The 22090-nt window shown below is 47.7% G+C and overlaps 1 protein-coding gene across 1 annotated transcript in view; it reads left to right on the forward strand.

Annotated features, from left to right (window-relative positions):
* Positions 1-6460, forward strand: part of fkbp5 (FKBP prolyl isomerase 5) — a 69278-nt gene extending 62818 nt beyond the window's left edge. Inside the window, exons 8-10 of the mRNA XM_033042767.1 lie at positions 1213-1398; positions 2133-2372; positions 4796-6460. Coding sequence (XP_032898658.1) covers positions 1213-1398; positions 2133-2372; positions 4796-4894 — 525 coding nt within the window. The 3' untranslated portion in view covers positions 4895-6460. The remainder of the gene's footprint in view (positions 1-1212; positions 1399-2132; positions 2373-4795) is intronic.
* Positions 6461-22090: the final 15630 nt, after the last annotated feature.

The raw sequence follows: 22090 nt of genomic DNA on the forward strand, positions 1-22090 counted from the left end.
TCATTAATAAGACGAAGGGCTTGTGAGGTGTCTTGGACATAGGTCGGGAGGGATTGGACAGAGTCAAGGTACGTGGAAATGATTTCAGTGGGGCAGGAGCAGGCAGAAACAATGGATCTGCCAGGAAGGGTCTCGACCGGAAACGTCACCTATTCCTTCTCTCCAGAGATGCTGCCTGACCCGCTGAGTTACTCCAGCATTTTGTGTCTATCTTCGGTGTGGGTCTAATTAGTGGTTTAAATATCCTGCACGAAAGGGTGGTGAATCTGTGGAATTCATTGCCACAGAAGGCTGTGGAGGCCAAGTCAATGGATATTTTTAAGGTGGAGAATGATAGGTTCTCAATTAACAAGGGTGTTAAGGGTTATGGGGAGAAGGCCAGGAGAATGGGTTTCAGAGGGGAAGATAGATCAGCCATGGTGGACTTGATGGGACGAATGGCCTAATTATGCTCCTACAACTTATGAATATGAATTTATGAATGTTTGTAACATTGACTGAGTGTATATGCGGCTGCCCTCAGTGAATGGTTGAGTTTAACTTCTGTGTCTATTAATGTATTGGGGTAAAAAGACACTCCACTCCATTAAGACAGTCCCACGTAAGAGCAATGGCCATGCATCACATTCAAAAGAACATCTCAACTAAAACCATGTGATCTCCTGGAGGATGCGTTGGGAGGGCAGCACAGTGGCGCTGTGGTAGAGTTGCTGCCTTACAGCGGCAGAGACACGGGTTCAATCCTGACCTGGGTGCTGTCTGTACGGAGAGTGCACGTTCTCCCTGTGACCGCGTGGGTTTTCTCCGGGTGCTCCGGATCCTCCCACACTCCAAAGACGTACAGGGTTTGTAGGTTAATTGGCTTCTGGAAATTGTAAATTGTCCCCAGTGTGTAGAATAGTGCTAGTGTATGGGGTGTCATCATGGCTGGCACGAACCCAGTGGGCCGAAGGGACTGTTTTCACGCAGTTTTGCTTTACAGCTTTTTGCTATCAAGCTTTTCACTGTGCCTCGGGACACGTGACAATAAACTAAACTGAACTAAACTGAACTAAACGAAACTGAACCACATTCGACTGTTTTGGAAATTATTAAATTATGCAAAAAAACTCCTTCTGAATTATTTTCTGTGTCAGGGTTTTGGTGCTGATGTAAGTTAGCCTGGTTCTAAATGTGTCCTTACCCCTGGATTTTTTTTCCTCTCACAATCAGCATGGCAAATATAAACAGGCTCAGATCCAGTACAGGAAGATCGTGGTGTGGTTGCACCAGGAACACTGCCGGAGGGAAGAGGACAGTCAGAGTGCCAAGGCCCTGGTTCTGGCGGCACATTTAAACGTGGCAATGTGCTACCTCAAACTGAACGAGTATCCAAAGGCTGTGGAGAGCTGTGACAAGGTGAGCACCTTTGGACTTAATGGACTTGTTGCCTCAAATACATTCTTAGTGAGGTGGTTCAATGGTTCCTTTATTATCACCTGTAATAAGGTACAGTGAGATTCTTTTTTTGCATCCAGATCAGTGAGATGATTGCCATACATAAGCCATACAGTAGCTCTACCTCTGCCCCACCATGATGATTGATTAATGATTTATTGATTCTTGGTTCTTGGTTTCTTGATCCTCCCAAATATTCCAAATGGAATTTAAACTGGAGTTGGTGAAGGGAGGGCTTGAAAGATATATTGAAAGATATACTTGGAAACGGGCCCTTCGGCCCACTGATTCCATGATGTCCGTTTGCACTTGTTCTATGTTAAACCATTTTCCAATCCACTCCCTAAAAACGAAGAGGTGGTAAATTTTACCGAGTCCAATTAACCTATAAACCCAAGAAGTCGGCTATGGGAAAGGATTTGCTGGCTAAGGCTGGGCTGGAGTTCCAGGGCACCGGCCGCAGGGGGTCAAATTCGTCCCGCCGATCGGCCGCAGAAGTCCCGATGAGGGCGAGATCGACCGCCTCACCCGGCATAGGCGTCTCATTTGCGGGGGGACTTCCGGGAGGGATTTCAAGTGCGCTCTGGTGACATTTTGTCCGGATTGAAGGAGGTGCCGGAAAATCGGTGGGGGATTCGTACTGCACATTTTTCAGCGGGGTTTAAAACTCAACTTTCTTTTCCATTCATGTCCAGGCGTTGGAGATGGACAGAGTGAATGAGAAGGCGCTGTACAGACGCGGGGAGGCCAGGCTCTGCGTCAACGAGTTTGATCTGGCAAAGGCTGACTTCCAGAGGGTGCTGCAGGTCAACCCCGAAAACAAGGCTGCAAAGACTCAGCTCATCGTGTGCCAGAAGAGAATGAAGGAACATCATGAGAAGAACAAGAAGATTTATGCTAATATGTTCCAAAAATTTGCAGACAGAGACTTAAAGGTGTGTGAAATGGGGGACAGGAGAAATGGCCAAAGGAAAACACATGGAGTTGTACATGACCTTCTTGACATCTCAAAGCACTTTACAGTTCATTAACAACTTATCAGGTGCAGTTATTCTTCTAATTTCAGATGAATGCAGTGATTAGTTTAGTTTAGTTTGGAACATAGACTCATGGAGTCATGCTGTGTGGAAACAGGCCCTTCGGCCCAACTTGCCCACACTGGCCAACATGTCTCATCTACACAAGTCCCTCCTGCCTGTGTTTGGCCCATATCCCCCCCCCAAACCTGTCCTATCCATGTACCTGTCTAAATGTTTCTTAAACGCTGCCTCAACTGCTTCCTCCGGCAGCTCTCAAGTTCACAGGTTATAGGAGTAGAATTAAGCCATTCGGCCCATCAAGTCTACTCTGCCGTTCAATCACGGCTGAACTCTGCCACCCAATCCCATTTTCCTGCCTTCTCCCCATAACTCTTGACACCCGTTCTACTCAAGAACATGTCTATCTCTGCCTTAAAAATTATCCACTGACTTGGCCTCCACAGCCCTCTGTGGCAATGTGTTCCACAGACTAACTACCCTCTGACTAAAGAAGTTCCTCCTCACCTTTTTAAAAGAGCGCCCTTTAATTCTGAGACTATGACCTCTGGTCCTAGACTCCCCCACTAGTGGAAACATCCTTTCCATATCCACTCTATCTATGCCTTTCACTATTCTGTATGTTTCAATGAGGTCCCCCCTCAACCTTCTAAACCCCAGTGATTAGAGGCCCAGTGCTGTCAAAGGGCTTGTTCCATGCACCCACCACTCTGTGTGAAAAAGTCCTCCCTCACCTTAAGTTTAGTTTAGTTTATTATTGTCATATGTACTGAGGTACAGTGAAAAAATTGTTGTTATGTGCTATCCAGTCAGCAAAAAGATTATAGATGATTGCAATCCAGCCATCCACAGAGTACAGATACAGGATAAAGGGTGGAACATTTAATGCAAGATAAAGTTCTGTAAAGGCCGGTTAAAGATAGTTCGAAGGTTTATATAGTGTGGAAACAGGCTCTTCGGCCATCCGAGTTCATGTCGACCATAATCACTCCCACACTAGCTCCATCCTACACACAATATAACCGACACACCTGCAGCTCCTTAGAATGTGGGAGAAAAATTGGGCACCCAGAATAGCTCACGTGGTCACAGGGAGAATATACAAGCTCTGTTCAGACAAAGGTTCAAAGGTTCAAAGGTTATTTTATTGGTCACATACACCTAGGTGTAGTGAAATGCTTCTTGCCATGCAGCACATAAAGAAATAATACAGACATAACATTAATAAGAGTTTTAAACATAAAAACACCCCCCCACAATGGTTCCCATTATGAGGGAAGGCGCAAAGTCCAGTCCCCAACCCCAGTCCACCCATAGTCGGGCCTATTGAGGCCTCCACAGTTGCCTCCATTGAGGCCCGATGTTCCAGGCCGTTCTCGCCGGGTGATGATGCTCCGGCGTCAGGAGAATCCTCACAGCGGCATGGGATACCTGGAACGGCCGCTTCCGTACTGGAGGCTGCGGCTTCCGAAGCCAACAAGGCCGCGCCGGATGGAGCTCCACAACTGGTGATCTCGCTGAGAGATCCCAGGCTCTCGATGAAATGTCAGCGCCGCCACCCGCAGCTGGCCGCTCCGCAGCACCCGTAGCCAAGTTCGAAGCCGGATCTCTGGCGCTGTCAGGCAGCAACTCTACCACTCGGCCACTATGACACCCTTGTGCTGATTACCTTGCTCTTGTAGACTCCTTCATTACAAATGTGGCCAAATGTAATGATTATTCTTTCATGAGTCAACCAAGGCTTGGATAATTCCATTAGAGCATAGAGCGTAGAAAGGGTACAGCACAGGAACGGGCCCTTCGGCCCACAATGTTTGTGCTGAACATGATGCCCAGTGAAACTGATCTCACATGCCTGTACATGATGAACAGAAGATAGACAAAAGTGCTGGAGAAACTCAGTGGGTGCGGCAGCATCTATGGATCAAAGGAAATGGGCAACGTTTCGGGCCGAAACCCTTCCTCAGACTGATCAGATACCGGTATACCAGAACCAAACACAATTAGTCAATGTGAAAAAATATGTACAAACCAGAATCAACAAATTTACCCACTGGGTAGGTGAAATTTACCCCCCTGGGGGTAAATCTACCCTAGGTTGGGAACCCTTGCTCTAGCTGATGGGAGGACGGTTCAGTTGCCTGATAATAGGTGTGAAGAAACTGCCCCTGGATCTGGAGGTAAGTTTCTTTCAACCTTTGCTCGCTCTTGCCTGATGGCAGAGACTCATGCTCGATTATTCTGCCGGCCTTGCCCGAGGCATCGTGAAGTGAAGCCCAAATAGCGTCTTCTGACCCACCCTCTCCTTGTTCATTTTGCAGGGACGAAATGGCAAGTCTTCCAGGGGGAGAGGAAGCGTTATATTTAAGGAGGAGGAAAAAGATTCACCAGAAGAAAAAAAACCACGAGAGGCAGCATGAAGCGGAAAAGTGTGCGTGCCTGAAGAGTGAAACAGTTGGCGCCCTGGCAGGCCGCAAATCGCACCCCAGCTACACTGCGCTGGGAGGTTCACCATTTTTAAGAGTGCAAGGAGCTATTTACTGCCTGAATGAAAGGAGCAAAAGGACTATTGTCCTTGGAGAACTCTACAAGTGCAATGTGAGCTGTTAGCCACAGACTTCCCTGAAAGCCACGGTAGATCTTTATAATCTGGAGTGAAAATATTTTTCCGAATTTTGAGCATTCCAGAATCAAGCACAAATAAATGTTATTATCCTCCTCCTCTGGTCTTTGATATTAGTCCTTGAACGAAGCACTCAGACAGCCAAAAGATTAAGTTCTGATAGAGTCATAGAGCCTTACAGCGTGGAAACAGGCCCCTAGGTCCCACTCGCTCACACCGACCAACATGTCCCATCTACACTAGTCCCACCTGCCCGTGTTTGGCCCATGTCCCTCTAAACCTGCCTTATGCATGTACCCATCTAAATGTTGCGATAGTCCCTGTCCCTGCCTCAACTACCTCCTCCGGCAGCTCATTCAATGTACCCACCACCCTTTGCATGAAAAAGTCACCCCTCAGGTTCCTATTAAATCTTTCGCCCCCTCACCTTAAACCTATGTCCTCTGCTTCTCGATTCCCCTTCTTGTTATGGTGCATCGATCCTGCAAAGAGTTCAGTCTCAAGTCAAGTTCCCCAGAGAAAAGGAGTAACCTTCTGATTCAGGTGGGCAGCATATTACTGTTGTCGCTCATTCCATAAGGTTTCTCAAAAACTCTTCTTTATAAACGGACTATTTGCTTCATCACTGCCCCCCTCCTTCCAACAGTTTTGTCTGAAGCACACCCCCCCCCCCCCCCCCCCCCCCCCCGAATGGACCCAGTACCACAATGTTTAGTAATGTGAAGGATATTAGTGTTATACAGCATGGAAACAGGCCCTTCGGCCCAACTTGCCCATGCCGACCAACATGTCCCATCTGCATTAGTCCCGCCTGCCTGTGTTTGGCCCATATCCTTCTTGAACCTTTCCTATCCATGTACCTATCCAAATGTCTTAAATATTGTGATCGTACCTGCCTCAACCACCACCTCTGGCAGCTCGTTCCATTTACCCACCACCCTTTGTGTGAAAAAGTTGTCCCTCTGGTTCCTATTAAATCTTTCTCCTCTCATCTTAAACCTACATCCTCTGGTTGTTGGTTCCCCTACCCTGGGGCAAATACTCCCTGCACCTCCCCTCTCTATTCCCCTCAGGTCACCCCTCATCCTGCTGCACTCCAAGGAATAAAGTACAAGCCTGCTCGACCTCTCCCTATAGCCTCGGGTCCTCGAGTCCTGCCAACATCCTCGTAAACTGCAATGGTTGTCCTTACAGTGCCCATGCGGTGGTTTCAGTGTGTCCTTTCAACTGTATTTGTAACAAGCAGGGTCAGTGGGAATCCAAGAAGCAATGTTTGGTACAATGTCTGAGGACCTATTGCTTTTAAGTCTTTGCTTGAGTATTGTTTTAGGATTCTTAATAAAAAGCTTGTTTCGTACTGAAAGCTGTCCAAAGCAGTATCGGAAAATTCTTCCATCAGCTTATGCTCCTGCAAGGTTCCGCTGCATATGGATTGTTTGCTTCTTATTGAGATCGCAGAGGAGACTCTGGGAATAATCATGTGTTCTAGTTAGTCGCCAATGAAAGTGTAACCAAATTATCCAATATTGCGTTAATAGGCCTTTAGATGGGCACACGCAGGGAATAGAGGGATATGGATCATGTTCTTTAGACGTTACACTTTAGAGATACAGCGTGGAGACAGGCCCTTCAGCCCACCGAGCCCGTGCTGTACACTGGCACGATCCTACAAACGCTAGGGACAATTTACAATCCACAGAAGCCAAATAACCTACAAACATGTACATATGTCTTTGGAATGTGGGAGGAAATCGGAGCAACTGGAGAAAACCCATGCGGTCACGGGGAGAACGTATAAACTCCTTACAGGCAGAACCCGTAATCAGGATCGAACACGGGTCTCCATCGCTGTGAGGCAGCAACTCTACGCCACTGTGCTGCCCCCTGCTGTTGTCTCTATTGTGATGCAGAGGAGACTGGGAATAATACTGTGTTCAAGTTCAAGTGAGTTTATTGTCATGTGTCCCTGTATAGGACAATGAAATTCTTGCTTTGCTTCAGCACACAGAACATAGTAGGCATTTACTACAAAGCAGATCAGTGTGTCCATAGACCATAATATAAATATATACACACATGAATAAATAAACTGATAAAGTGCAAATAACAGAAAATGGGTTATTGATAATCAGAGTTTTGTCCGAGCCAGGTTTAATAGCCTGATGGCTGTGGGGAAGTAGCTATTCCTGAACCTGGTTGTTGCAGTCTTCAGGCTCCTGTACCTTCTACCTGAAGGTAGCAGGGAGATGAGTCTGTGGCCGGGATGGTGTGGGTCTTTGATGATACTGCCAGCCTTTTTGAGGCAGCGACTGCGATAAATCCCCTCGATGGAAGGAGGGTCAGAGCCGATGATGGACTGGGCAGTGTTTACTACTTTTTGTAGTCTTTTCCTCTCCAGGGGGCTCAAATTGCCGAACCAAGCCACGGTGCAACCGGTCAGCATGCTCTCTACTGTGGGTACACAAAATTGCTGGGGAAACTCAGCGGGTGCAGCAGCATCTATGGAGCGAAGGAAATAGGCGACGTTTCGGGCCGAAACCCTTCTTCGGACTGATGGGGGGTGGGATAAAGAAGGAAAAGGGGAGGAGGGGGAGGAGCCCGAGGGCGGGCAGATGGGAGGGTGGGAGGAGACAGCTAGAGGGTTAAGGAAGGGGAGGAGACAGCAAGGGCTAGCAAAATTGGGAGAATTCAATGTTAATGCCATACGGACGCAAGGTCCCCAGACGGAATATGAGGTGCTGTTCCTCCAATTTCCGCTGTTGCTCACTCTGGCAATGGAGGAGACCCAGGACAGAGAGGTCGGATTGGGAATGGGAGGGGGAGTTGAAGTGCTGAGCCACCGGGAGTTCAGGTAGGTTATTGCGGACTGAGCGGAGGTGTTCGGCGAAACGATCGCCCAACCTACGCTTGGTCTCCCCGATGTAAATCAGCTGACATCTAGAGCAGCGGATGCAGTAGATGAGGTTGGAGGAGATACAGGTGAACCTTTGTCGCACCTGGAACGACTGCTTGGGTCCTTGAATGGAGTCGAGGGGGGAGGTGAAGGGACAGGTGTTGCATTTCTTGCGGTTGCAACGGAAAGTGCCCGGGGAGGGGGTGGTGCGGGAGGGAAGGGAAGAATTGACGAGGGAGTTGTACTCTCTACTGTGGTCTAGTTAGTGGCCAATGAAAGTATAACTAAAATCAACCAGTACAGATCCGTGAGGCTTTTAGATTGGCACATGGACGTGCAGGGAATAGAGGAACATGGATCATGTACAGGCGGATGAGATCAGTTTCACTGGGCATCATGTTCGGCACAAACATTGTGGGCCGAAGGGCCCGTTCCTGTGCTGTATTGTTCTATGTTCTAATATGTAAGTTGTAAAGGCAGCATCTAGTATCTAGTACTAGGGGCAATTTACAGAAGCCAATTAGTTTAGTTTAGTTTAGAGATGCAGTGTGGAAACAGGTCTTTATGTCCAATGAGTTTGCGCTGACCAGCGATCACCCTGTACACTAGTTCTATCCTGTACACCACGAGCAATTTGCAGAAGCCAATTCATCTACAGACCCGCACGTTATTTGGGAAGTGGGAGGAAACCGGAGCTCCGGGAGAAATCCCAAGCGGTCACAGAGGGAGCGTGAAAACTCCGGCCAGGATCGAACGGGGTTGGGAGGGAGAAGGGTAGATCAGCCATGATTGAATGGCGGAGTAGACTTGATGAGCCATACGGCCTTATACTGCTCCGAGAACATCTGAACCCGGGTTCTTGGTTCTTGGTTTCTTGGTCCTCCAAAATATTCCAAATGGAATTTAAACCGGAGGGTGTCTGACGCAGTAACGCAGCAACTCCACCGCTGTGCCACGATGCCTCCGAACTGCAACTTTGCGATCATTAAAAAAAAAAAAAACGAAAAGAAAAGAAGTGACAATGGATTTGAATTTAGTTCCATTTATCTCAGTAGCACAACAGGGAACAGATGCGGGGAAGGCATCCTGTATCACAGGGAAAGGAAACGGTTGCTAAGATGTGTACTCCCAGCTCTTTGTCACCGTGGATTAAAATGTCATCGATGCCTCTGTTGACTGGTTGCAAGCATGTTTACTGGCCAGATTACAAGTATAATCTGTAATAGTTGCTAGGAGACACCAGCAGCTACAAAACACTGTGTACACTTTATTGTGGACAAGCAAGAATTAAATGAGCGCTCTCATCGTGTGATGTTGGTGTTGAGCAACTTGTACTCGTGACTCATGTAGATACTTACTTCAAAATATGCCACGGGTCTCAGAACAGAGCAGCCGTTGTATTCAGTCACGACAGTGACATGCGAACTTCAGCTACACCAGCAAGCGGTAGAGTTGCTGCCTTACAGCGCCAAAGACCCACCCGGGTTCGATCCTGATCACGGGTGCATGTCTGTACGGAGTTTGTACCTTCTCCCAGTGACCCGCGTGGGTTTTCTCCAGGAGTTCCGGTTTTCACCCACATTCCAAAGAGGTGCGGGCTTGTAGGCTAATTGGCTTTGGTAGAATTGCAAACTGTCCCTAGTTTGTGTAGGAGAGCGTACGTGTGCAGGGATCGCTGGTCGGTGCAGACTGGATGGGCTGAATGGGCCTGCTTCCGCGCTGTATCTCTAAACTAAACCTCTCAGCTAAACTAAAGCAAAGCAGAACTCATGGACTTCATCAACTTCACCACCAATTTTCATCCTGCACTCAAATTTACTTGGACCATCTCCGACACCTCTCTCCCCTTTCTTGATATTACAGTCTCCATCACAGGAAATAAACTATTGACTGACATCTATATAAAACCCACCACAGTATCTTGACTACACTTCTCCCCACACTGCTTCCTGCAAAGACTCTTATCACCTACTCCCAATTCCTCCGTCTACGCCGCATCTGCGCCCAAGGTGAGGTGTTCCATACTAGAACATCCGAGATGTCCTCATTCTTTAGGGAACATGGGTTCCCCTCTCCCATCATAGATGAGGCCCTCACTCGTGTCTCCTCGGTACCTCGCAGCCCCCGCCCTTGCTCCCCATCCCCCTAGTCGCAACAGAGACAGAGTCCCCCTAGCCCTTACCTTCCACCCCATCAGCCGTCGCATAATACAATCCTCCGAAATTTCCACCACCTCCAATGGGGTCCCACCACCACTAGCCACATTTTCCCATCTCCACCCCTTTCCGCCTTCCGCAGAGGCCGTTCCCTCCGCAACTCCCTGGTTAACTCACCCCTAACCACCCCCTCCCCAGGTACTTTCCCCTGCAACCGCAGGATATGCAACACCTGTCCCTATACCTCCTCCCTCGACCCTGTCCAAGGACCCCGACAGTCCGTTCAGGTTAGGCAGAGGTTCACTTGCACCTCCTCCAACATCTACTGTATATGTTCTTCAAGTCGGCGAGACCAAACACAGACTGGGCGATCGTTTCACGGAACACCTTCACCCAGCCCATGTGAACCAACCTGATCTCCCGGTTGCTGGACACTTTAATTCTCCTTCCCATTCCTACACAGACTTTTCTGTCCTAGGTCTCCTCCATTGTCAGAGTGAGGCTAAATGCAAACTGGAGGAACAGCATCTCATATTTTGCTTGGGCAGCTTACAGCCCAGTGGTATGATATTGATTTATCTCACTTCAGGTAGCCCCGGCATTCCCCCTCTCTCTCTATCCCCCCCCCCCCCCCCCACCAAGTCGCACTAGCTTCTCATTTTCACCCTACAAACCACTTACATAGTCAGGTTCGAACCTGGGTCCCTGGCGCTATAAGGCAGTAACACTCCCACTACACCACTGTGCCGCCCATTTATCCCTCTTGGGCTCACACCTACTATATTTGGTCTATGCCCAACAATCTGCCTAGCAGAGAACCTCATCGCCTGAGGTCATCTTGACATATGAGGAAAGGTTAAGTAAGCTGGGACTCTACTCTTTGGAGTTTAGAAGAATGAGAGGCGATCTCATTGAAACGTATAAGATCGTAAGGGGCCTTGATCGGGTGGATGCACCGAGGATGTTCCCAATGATCGGGGAGGCTAGAACTAGGGGACATAGTTGCAGAGTGAGGGGGGGCTCTTTTAAAACTGAGATGAGGAAGAACTTCTTCACCCAGAGGGTGGTTAGTTTGTGGAATTCACTGCCCCAGGGAGCAGTGGAAGCAGAAACGTTAAATATATTTAAGTCAAAAATAGATGGTTTTTTAGCTGCCAAGGGGATAAGGGGCTACGGGGAGAGGGCAGGGATATGGACCTAGGTATGGTTAGTATAGTAGACCTGAGTGATCTCCTGGACAAGTGTCGATCGCCTGGATTGGGGTCGGAGAGGAATTTCCCGGATTTTTTTCCCGAATTGGACCTGGGTTTTTATCCGGTTTTTTGCCTCCCCCAGGAGATCACGCGGTTCTTGGGGTGGAGAGGGGTGATAGCGGTATAAAGGGGAGGGTAGTGTCTTGTGTTCTGTGTCTTGTGTCTACTGTTTGTGGGTAAGTGTGTCTGTTTAGTGTTCAGCCATGAGTGAATGGCGGTGCGGGCTCGACGGACCTGGTGGTCTACTCTCGCACCTACTTTCTATGATTCTATGATCTGTTGCCGGCCATGGTTTGCCCTGCATCTTTCCCAGCCCCCCCCCCCCGACTACAATCAGTCTGAAGAAGCGTCCCAACCCCAAAAAATCACCTACCCATTTTCTCCAGAGATTTTGCATTATTAGGGTTAGGGTTTAGCATTATTCCAGCATTTTGTGTCTATCTTTGATGTAAACCAACATCATCAGTTCCTTTTCAGTACAATGCGACAACAAGGTTACTATCAAACATCAATTGGCCATGCACTGGGCTTCATGCATGGAAGTCATCGAGTCAGAGTCATAGTAGAATATTTCAGCAAACCCTTGTTATAATGGATCATGCGGGGGGGGAGGGGGGGGGGGGGGGTTGGTGCAATGAGTTGGTGCAATGATTGCCCGCTATAACCAAGTTAGGGATTATCATTGTATAAGCAGCAGAAAGAAACCACAGTAGTTGCTGGTCAACGCACCAAAGTACACACAGTGTTGGAGTAACTCAGGCAGTATCACTGGAGAACATGGATAGGTGACTATTTCGGGTGGAGACCCTTCTTCGGACTCTCGGTCTGGAACTGGGCCTGGAATCCAGGTGAGTTGACGGTCCCGGCCTGCTGGTGACTGGGGTGGAGGGAGGGGAAATTGGCAGAGTCATTGGTCGTGGCCTTCAGGCAGGAAGGAGTCAGCGGTGGAGGCAGGAAGGAGTCAGCGGTGGAGGCAGGTGTGGAGTGGAAGCTGCCCGTGGAGGTGGCACAGATCGGGCGTGGCATCGACAGCCCGGCCTGGCAGTGAAGATAGACACAAAATGCAGGGGTAACTCAGCGGGACAGGCAGCAAGTCTGGAGAGAAGGAATGGGTGACGCTTCAGGTCGAGACCCTTCTTCAACAGTGAAGGCCAATAGATCAGTCCGCTAAAAGCAAAATCCGTTATAAAGAGGTCTGTAAACGCGAGGGTTTACTTCATGCAGTACATTCTTTCCTTTATGCAGCAAGAAAACTTTCTTAAAAGTTCATAAGTTCTAAGAGCAGAATTAGGCCATTCGATCCATCAAGTCTATCAGCAGAATTAGGCCATTCGATCCATCAAGTCTACCGTTCAATCATGGCTGATCTATCTTTCCCTCTCAACCCCATTCTTCTGCCTTCTTCCCATAACCCCTAACAACATCAAAACATGCCACCATCAGAACCTTTTTCCAAATCTAATCTAATCCTCCTAGAAAAGGAGGAAATTGCTTTGTCCCTTTGAGCTATTTCTATTTCAAAGTCTATCATTTAGGATTCTGGCCTTGCTTTAGTAACAGCTGTTCTAAATCAGTGCATCAAGGCTATTTTGTAATAGCCTGAATAAAATTATGCTTGAATACATTTACAAACGCCTGATCAACAGAACTCAACTTGCACGAGAAGACTAGGCGACTATTCTAAAAAATATTCTAATTGGCTGCAGTTAAAAAAAAAATAGAGTCCTTGTTTTTTACCATTTATCATTCTCAAGAAACATCGAGAACATTGTGTCCTGACACCTTGATCGCGGAGAGGATGATTAATGGGTGCGGAACAGAGCATTTATTATATTGCTGTCGAGGACTTTGTCAACATTCATGGCCTCTTCCTCTCCCTGAGTAAATATCATGCTTGGACTGAATGGGAACAGTGCGGGGCGGGGGGGAGAGGGGTGTGGGTGGGTGCAATGAGTTATGACCTGACGTGAAAGGATGGTGGGCGGTGGGTGGGGGGGGGGGGGGGGGGGGGGGGGGACACAGTCAATAATGAATTTCCAACTGCAATTAGACTCTTGTTTGAAAAGGAAATCATTTATGGGGTTGGAGGAAATGAGGCGAGGGCTGAGGATCAGTTGGACATTTCAGAGGCATCCCAGCCGTGGGTTTTCTCCCAGATCTTTGGTTTCCTCCAAAGACTTAGAGGTTTGTAGGCTAATTGGCTTGGTATAAATGTCAAATTGGTCCCTAGTGTGTGTAGGATAGCGTTTGTGTGCAGGGATCGCACGTCGGCGGGGACTCAGTGGGCCGAAGGGCCTGTTTCCGCGCTGTATCTCTAAAACTAAACTAAACTAAACAGCACATCTTGTTACATCCTGTCTGAATCACGCACGTCAGGCACTCTTCCTCTCACCTTGTCTGGTAGCCTCTTCAGCCTCCTGCCTCATGGACTGAGAGACCAGAATCTGTCTCACTGTGTTGGTTGTCTGAAGGTCAGTATCCATGACACCTATTCTGCTGTCAGATGCATGCACATCTCCATCTCAGTCCCATCTCTCTCCCACCCCCACCCCCCACCCCCCACCCCCTCAGAAAATTGGAGTTTGCACGTTCACCCTGTGAGGAGTTTGCACGTTCTCCCTGTGACCATATGGGTTTTCTCCGGGGGCTCCGGTTTCCTCCCACATTCTAAAGATGTGCAGGTTTGCAAGGTTAATTGGCCTCTGTAAATTGTCCTCAGTGTGTAGGATAGAACCAGTTTGGCCACCGCGGACTAGGTGGGCCGAAGGGCCTGTCTCTAAACTAAATTAAAGCTCATCTGAGCAGAAACAAAACCTTACATTTTATACCTTCACCCTCACAAAACATTCTCCGCAACCCTTTGGTTCTCAATGGAAGGGCTCAGCAACAGTGATTTCATACAGTTTGTAATCACTGTGCTCAACTTACAAAATTCTTAAGGGGTTGGACAGGCTAGATGCAGGAAGATTATTCCCGATGTTGGGGAAGTCCAGAACTAGGGGTCACAGTTTAAGGATAGGGAAATCTTTTAGGACCGACATTTTTCACACAGAAAGTGGTGAATCTCTGGAATTCTCTGCCACAGAAGGTAGTTGAGGCCAGTTTATTGGCTATATTTAAGAGGGAGTTAGATGTGGAAACTAGTCCTTCGACCCAACTTGCCCACACTGACCAACATGTCCCAACTATACGAGGCACACCTGCCTGCCTTTGGCCCATATCACTCAAAATCTGTCCTATCCATGTACTTGTCCAAATATTTTTTAAACATTGATACAGCATCTGCCTCAACTACCTCCTCTGGCAGCACGATCCATATACCTCTTGCCCTTTGTGTAATAAAGTTGCCCCTCAGGTTCCTATTAAGTCTCCCCGCTCACCTTAAACATATATCCTCTGGTTCTTTAAGGATAAGGGGGAAGTCTTTTAGGACCGAGATGAGAAAAACATTTTTCACACAGAGAGTGGTGAATCTGTGGAATTCTCTGCCACAGAAGGTAGTTGAGGCCAGTTCATTGGCTATATTTAAGAGGGGGTTAGATGTGGCCCTTGTGGCTAAAGGGATCAGGGGGTATGGAGAGAAGGTAGGTACAGGATACTGAGTTGGATGATCAGCCATGATCATATCGAATGGCGGTGCAGGCTCGAAGGGCCGAATGGCCTACTCCTGCACCTATTTTCTATGTTTCTATGTTTCTATGTGCACTTCTCCTGTAAGTACTTTGTGAAAACTCCTGCAGAACTCCAAAGCACCACACTAACTATTTCCTTCTCAGTTTCCCTGTGTCTGGCTCGGAAAAAGGAGGAACTTGCTCAGATGGCGCGATGAAACAGCCCTATTTCCATGCTGTGTCTCTAAATTAAAACTAAAAGATAGATGAAAACTAAGGTTCTGTGCCACAGAAAGCAGTGGAGGCCGCTTCACAGGATGTTTTCAAGAGAGAGTTAGATATAGCTCCTACGGCTAACGGAATCAAGGGATATGGGGAGAAAGCAGGAACGGGGGTACTGATTTTGGATATTGAATAGCGGTATTTGCTCGAAGGGCTGAATGGCCTACTCCTGCACCTATTTTCTATGTTTCTGTGACATACGACAGGAAATGGTGCATTCCCTCAAACATCCATAGAGCCCAACATCTCCTTCACTGCCCCGACTTTGGTGCATTATCATCATTGCAATAGACAGACAATAGACAATAGTTGCAGGAGTAGGCCATTCGGCCCTTCGAGCCAGCACTGCCATTTAATATGATCATGGTTGATCATCCACAATCAGTATCCCGTTCTGGCCTCCACCGCCCTCTGAGGCAGAGAATTCCACAGACATCATCTCACTGATCTTCCATTCCTGCTCTTAACATTTCCAGCCAAGCTTTGGGGGTGGATATACCATAAGACATAGGAGCAGAATTAGGCCATTCGGCCCATCGAGTCTCTTCCGCCATTCGATCATGTCTGAATCTCCCCTCTCAAACACATTAGAAACATAGAAACATAGAAAATAGGTGCAGGAGTAGCATAGGTGCATTCAATATGATCATGGCTGATCATCCAACTCAGTATCCCATCCATCCCATCTCCATACCCTGATCCCTTTAGCCACAAGGGCCACATCTAACTCCCTCTTAAATATAGCCAATGAACTGGCCTCAACTCCATTCTGTGGCAGAGAATTCCAGAGATTCACCACTCTCTGTGTAAAAAATGTTTTTCTCATCTCGGTCCTAAAAGATTTCCCCTTTATCTTTAAACTGTGACCCCTTGTTCTGGACTTCCCCAACATCGGGAACAATCTTCCTGCATCTAGCCTGTCCAACCCCATTCTCTATCTTCTCCCCGTAATCTTTGACGCCTTTACTAATCAAGAATACATATACATCTTTACACAGAAGATAAACGCAAAATACTGCAGTAACTCATCGGGTCAGGTAGCATCTCTGGAGAAAAAGAATAGGTGACATTTTGTGTCGCAACCCATTCTTCAGGCTCTTTACACATCTATATACACTATTTTTAAAGCATCAATTCAATCATAAGCCATTCCCTCTGCTGGTCTCCCAGATCTCATAAATAATCAATCTCTAATCAAACAGTCCTTAAAGACCACAACTATATTTATCTGCTGACAATCTTTACTCTGTTCAGAAAGTATTTAAACATTCTCCCTGGCCCTGGTTACTTATCATGCACTCGTAACAGCTAACTGTTTCATTTCTGGGTATTCAAGAAGGAACTGCAGATGCTGGAAATATCGAAGGTACACAAAAATGCTGGAGAAACTCTGCGGGTGCAGCAGCATCTATGGAGCGAAGGAAATAGGTAACGTTTCGGGCCGAAACCCTTCTTCAGACAGTTTACTTTAATTTAAAGAAACAGTGCGGAAACAGGCCCTTCGGCCCACTGAGCCTGCACAGACCAGCGATCCCTGCAGACTAACACCACCCTACACCCACTAGGGACAATGTACAATTATACCAAGCCAATTAACCTACAAACATGTACGTCTTTGGAGTGCGGGAGGAAACTGAAGATCTTGGAGAAAACCCACGCAGGTCACGGGGAGAACGTACAAACTCTGTACAGAGAAGCACCCGTAGTCGGGATCGAACCCGGGTCTCCGATGCTGCAAGCGCTGTAAGGCAGCAACTCTACCGCTGCGCCACCGTGCAGTGTGCTTCATCCTACATTCTCAATGTCTCTGTTAATTTAACGCATGGTGCAAATATCTCACCCTTTCATCAAGAGACAACAATGCCCCCTGTCAGTGGCAGACTGGGTCTAAAAATATTGGCTGCCAGGAGATAAAGGGGGCCCACTTCATCATGGGCCCACTTGATATAGGGGGCCCACTTCATCATGGGCCCACTTGATAAAGGGGGCCCACTTCATCAGGGGCCCACTTGATATAGGGGGCCCACTTCATCATGGGCCCACTTGATATAGGGGGCCCACTTCATCATGGGCCCACTTGATATAGGGGGCCCACTTCATCATGGGCCCACTTGATATAGGGGGCCCACTTCATCATGGGCCCACTTGATATAGGGGGCCCACTTCATCAGGGGCCCACTTGATATAGGGGGCCCACTTCATCAGGGGCCCACTTGATATAGGGGGCCCACTTCATCAGGGGCCCACTTGATATATGGGGCCAACTTCATCAGGGGCCCACTTGATATAGGGGGCCCACTTCATCAGGGTGACACCCTGGCCAGTCCGCCACTGCCCCCTGTCTATTATCTGGCTCAGATTTAGCGACCATCGCAGCCTTAATATACAATGCAAATTCCTCCTTCCCATTTTCTCGAGGCAAGTTACTTACTTGGAAGTCCAGAGGCGTGGACAAATTCATTGTGTAGTCAGTCTAGTTTAGTTTAGTTTAGGGATACAGCACGGAAACAGGCCTTTGGCCCACTGAGTCCGCGCCGACCAGCGACCCCCCGCACACTAGCGCTATCCTACATACCGGGGACAATTTATTGTTTTTACCGAAGCCAATTCACCTACAAACATGTACATTTTTGGAGTGTGGGAGGAAACCGGAGCACCCGGGGAAAACTCACACGGTGACGGGGAGAACGTACAATGTCCGAGCCGACGGCACCCGTGGTCAGGATCGAACCCGGGTCCCTGGCGCTGCAAGGCAGCAACTCTACCGCTGCACCTCCGTGCCGCCACATGATCGCTTGGCTGAATCACCAGTTGCTGGATGTACAGACGTGTGCTTTCAAGTCAAGTCAAGTCAAGTCAAGTCAAGTCAAGTTTATTTGTCACATACACATACGAGATGTGCAGTGAAATGAAAGTGGCAATGCTCGCGGACCTTTGTGCAAAAGACAAACAACCAAACAACCAAACAAACTATAAACACAATCATAACACACACATTCTTTTACATAATAAATAATGGAAGGAAAAACGTTCAGTAGAGTTAGTCCCTGGTGAGATAGGCGTTTACAGTCCGAATGGCCTCTGGAAAGAAACTCCTTCTCAACCTCTCCGTTCTCACCGCATGGCAACGGAGGCGTTTGCCTGACCGTAGCAGCTGGAACAGTCCGTTGCAGGGGTGGAAGGGGTCTCTCATGATATTGTTGGCTCTGGAGTTGCACCTCCTGATGTATAGTTCCTGCAGGGGGGCAAGTGAAGTTTCCATAGTGCGTTCGGCCGAACGCACTACTCTCTGCAGAGCCTTCTTGTCCTTGGCAGAGCAATTCCCAAACCAGATGGTAATGTTCCCGGACAAGATGCTTTCCACCGCCGCTGCGTAGAAGCACTGGAGGATCCTCGGAGACACTCTGAATTTCCTCAATTGCCTGAGGTGGTAAAGGCGCTGCCTTGCCTTACTCATGAGTGCTGAGGCGTGTGATGCCCATGTCATATCCTCGGAGATGTGGACTCCCAGATATTTAAAACAGTTCACCCTATCCACAGGATCCCCATTTATCCTCAATGGAGTGTACGTCCTCGGATGATGTGCCCTCCTAAAGTCCATGATCAGCTCCTTCGTTTTTTTGATGTTCAAGAGGAGGCTGTTATCCTGGCACCAGAGTGCTAGACCAGCCACCTCCTCCCGGTAGGCCTTCTCATCGTTGTCTGAGATCAGGCCCACCACCACAGTGTCATCAGCAAACTTAATTATTGAGTTGGAGCTGAACCTAGCCACACAGTCATGTGTGTACAGGGAGTACAATAGGGGGCTGAGGATGCAACCCTGGGGCGATCCTGTGCTCAGGGTGAGGGACTTCGATGTATTCCCTCCCATCTTGACTACTTGGGGCCTGGCGGTGAGAAAGTCCAGGACCCAGGCACACAGGGAGGTGTTGAGCCCCAATTCCATTAGCTTCCCGGCCCGTCTGGTGGGGACTATCGTGTTGAAGGCTGAACTGTAGTCTATGAACAGCATCCTCACCTGGCCCCCCTTCTGGCTGTCCAGATGGGAGAGAGCGGTGTGCAAGACCTGGGAGACCGCATCGTCCGTGGACACACTCCTTTCACACTCAGGAAAGGATCCCACCCGGGCTTTGTAACTCCAGCTCAGGCGTTATCAACCAGCACTGCTGGCAATATGTCGCTGTAACTCCCTCGCTCATTCTCCAAGACAAAGAAATCTATTAGTTTATAAACTAGCACTTCACTGATGAAGATACGCACAAAGCTGGAGTAACTCAGCGGGTCAGACAGCATCCCTGGAGAAAAGGAACAGGTGAGATTTCGGGTCGAGACCCTTCTTCAGACTGAGAGTCAGGGGAAAGGGAAACGGGAGATATAGACGGTGATGTAGTGAGATATAGAATAAATGAATGAAAGATATGCAAAAAAGTACCGGTGATGAAGGAAACAGGCCATTGTTAACTGTGTGCTAGGTGAAGACGAGTTACAGACAATGACACTAAACAAGATGACTTTGAAGCTGGTACAGCAACGGGTGGGGGAGGGACAGAGAGCGAGGGGATGCAAGGGTTACTTGAAGTTAGAGAAATCAATATTCCCGCTGGGTTGTAAGGAGCTGAGTTCAGTTTGGTTTATTGTCACGTGTACCGAGGTACAGTGAAAAGCTTTTGCTGCGTGCTAACCAGTCAACAGAAAGACAATACATGATTACAATCAAGCCATTTACATGATAAGGGAATAATAATTAGTGCAAGGTAAAGCCAGTAAAGTCTGATCAAGGATAGTCCGAGGGTCACCGATGAGGTAGATAGTAGTTCAGGACTGCTCTCTAGTTGTGGTGGGATGCAGTACATTGCCAGCCAGATTTATTTACCGCAATGTTCAAGCTCACCACTTGGTGCCAAACTAACCAGTAGCTAGTCACAAAATGCACTCTATAACATGTGCGAGAATTTTGTGAGGTTGTGGTTTATAATAATCTGTTTCTGATCCGACAATCAAGGAAATTGCTTCATTGCACAATTAGCAACAGGAACAAACAGCTTAGTCCATATATCACAAAGTGACGATAAACCAAACAGATCTAATAATATCACCGATAAAGGATTACAACATTCTTGGTGCCTCCTGCATCATACTACAACATTCGAGGAATGATTATTTGTTATGTTTTGACGTTACATGCAGCACATATATTTCAAGAGCTATCTCCCTGACCAAGGAGTGTAGGAAGGAACTGCAAATCCTGCCTTTACACCGAAGATAGACGCAAATTGCTGAAATAGCTCAGCGGGTCAGGCAGCACCTCTGGAGAAAAGGAAAAGGTGACGTTTCGTGTCTGAAGAAGGGTCTCGACCCGAAACATCAAATATTCTTTATTTTCCAGAGATGCTGCTGAGGTACACCAGCATTATGTGTCTATCTTCGGTGTAAACCAGTGTCTGCAGTTGCTTCTTGCAGAAAAATGCTGGAGTAACTCAGTTGGTCAGGCAGCTTGTCTGGATGGGTGATGCTGCCTAACCCACTGGGTCACTCCAGCATTTTGTGTCTAACTTCCCTGATTACCGATTACTTATTTTTTGATTTGATGTTAAGTTTTGCCAGACAACGCTCCGCTGAAAAATCTTGGAATATCTTACTTTGAGAAATATGTTTCCTGTAAAAAATAATTTCCTGATGTTATGTTAGTTGCAGATCTGAATTCCTATTACACAACCACAGTGCAATGGCAGGGGTGTTTGTTGGTCTTGAATCACAGCATATAATTACTTCTAAAGGTGGGGACTTCACATGGGCTAGCATTAATTACACAGCTGAACAAATAGCAGGAAGCCTACAGTGAAATGATATCCTCTCCTCTGAAGCATGGTGCAGTTGGCATGGTGGCACAGTGGGAGAGTCGCTGCCTTACAACACCAGAGACCTGGGTTCGATCCCAATCACAGGTGCTGTCTGTATGGAGTTTGTATGGCATTGGGCTGCCGTAGTGGCGACTGTGGAGGCCACAATGGGCCCGACTATGGGTGAACAGGGGACGGGACTGAACTTTGCTGCCTTCCCCCACAGTGGGAACCATTGTGGGGGGATGTTTTTATGTTTGTCGCTAAATTCTTTATTGTTGTGTCTTATCTTTATTCGTGTGCTGCAATGGCAATGCAAATTTCACGACACCATTGGTGCATGCGATAATAAATGGCCTTTGTATCCTTTGTATCACACAGAGAGTGGTGAATCTCTGGAACTCTCTGCCACAGAAGGTAGTTGAGGCCAGTTCATTGGCTATATTTAAGAGGGAGTTAGATGTGGCCCTTGTGGCTAAAGGGATCAGGGGGTATGGAGAGAAGGCAGGTACAGGATACTGAGTTGGATGATCAGCCATGATCATATTGAATGGCGGTGCAGGCTCGAAGGGCTGAATGGCCTACTCCTGCACCTATTTTCTATGTTTCTATGTTTCTATGTATCCCTTTGTTGTACGTTCTCCCCATGGCCGCGTGGGTTTTCTCTGAGATCTTCAGTTTCCCCCCACACTCCAAAGACGTACAGGTTTGTAGGTTAATTGGCTTTGGTATGAATGTAAAATTGTCCCCAGTGTGCGCAGGGTAGTATTAGTCTGCGGGGATACAATCCAAGATTCAAGATTCAAGATTCAAGAGAGTTTATTGTCATTAGTCCCAGATAGGACAATGAAATTCTTGCTTTGCTTCAGCACAAGAGAATATAGTAGGCATGAATACAGAACAGATCAGTGTGTCCATATACCATTACATAAATATATACACACATGAATAAATAAAC

The sequence above is a fragment of the Amblyraja radiata genome, chromosome 24 (assembly GCF_010909765.2).
Source record: "Amblyraja radiata isolate CabotCenter1 chromosome 24, sAmbRad1.1.pri, whole genome shotgun sequence".
In the NCBI taxonomy this organism is placed as follows: Eukaryota; Metazoa; Chordata; class Chondrichthyes; order Rajiformes; family Rajidae; genus Amblyraja; species Amblyraja radiata.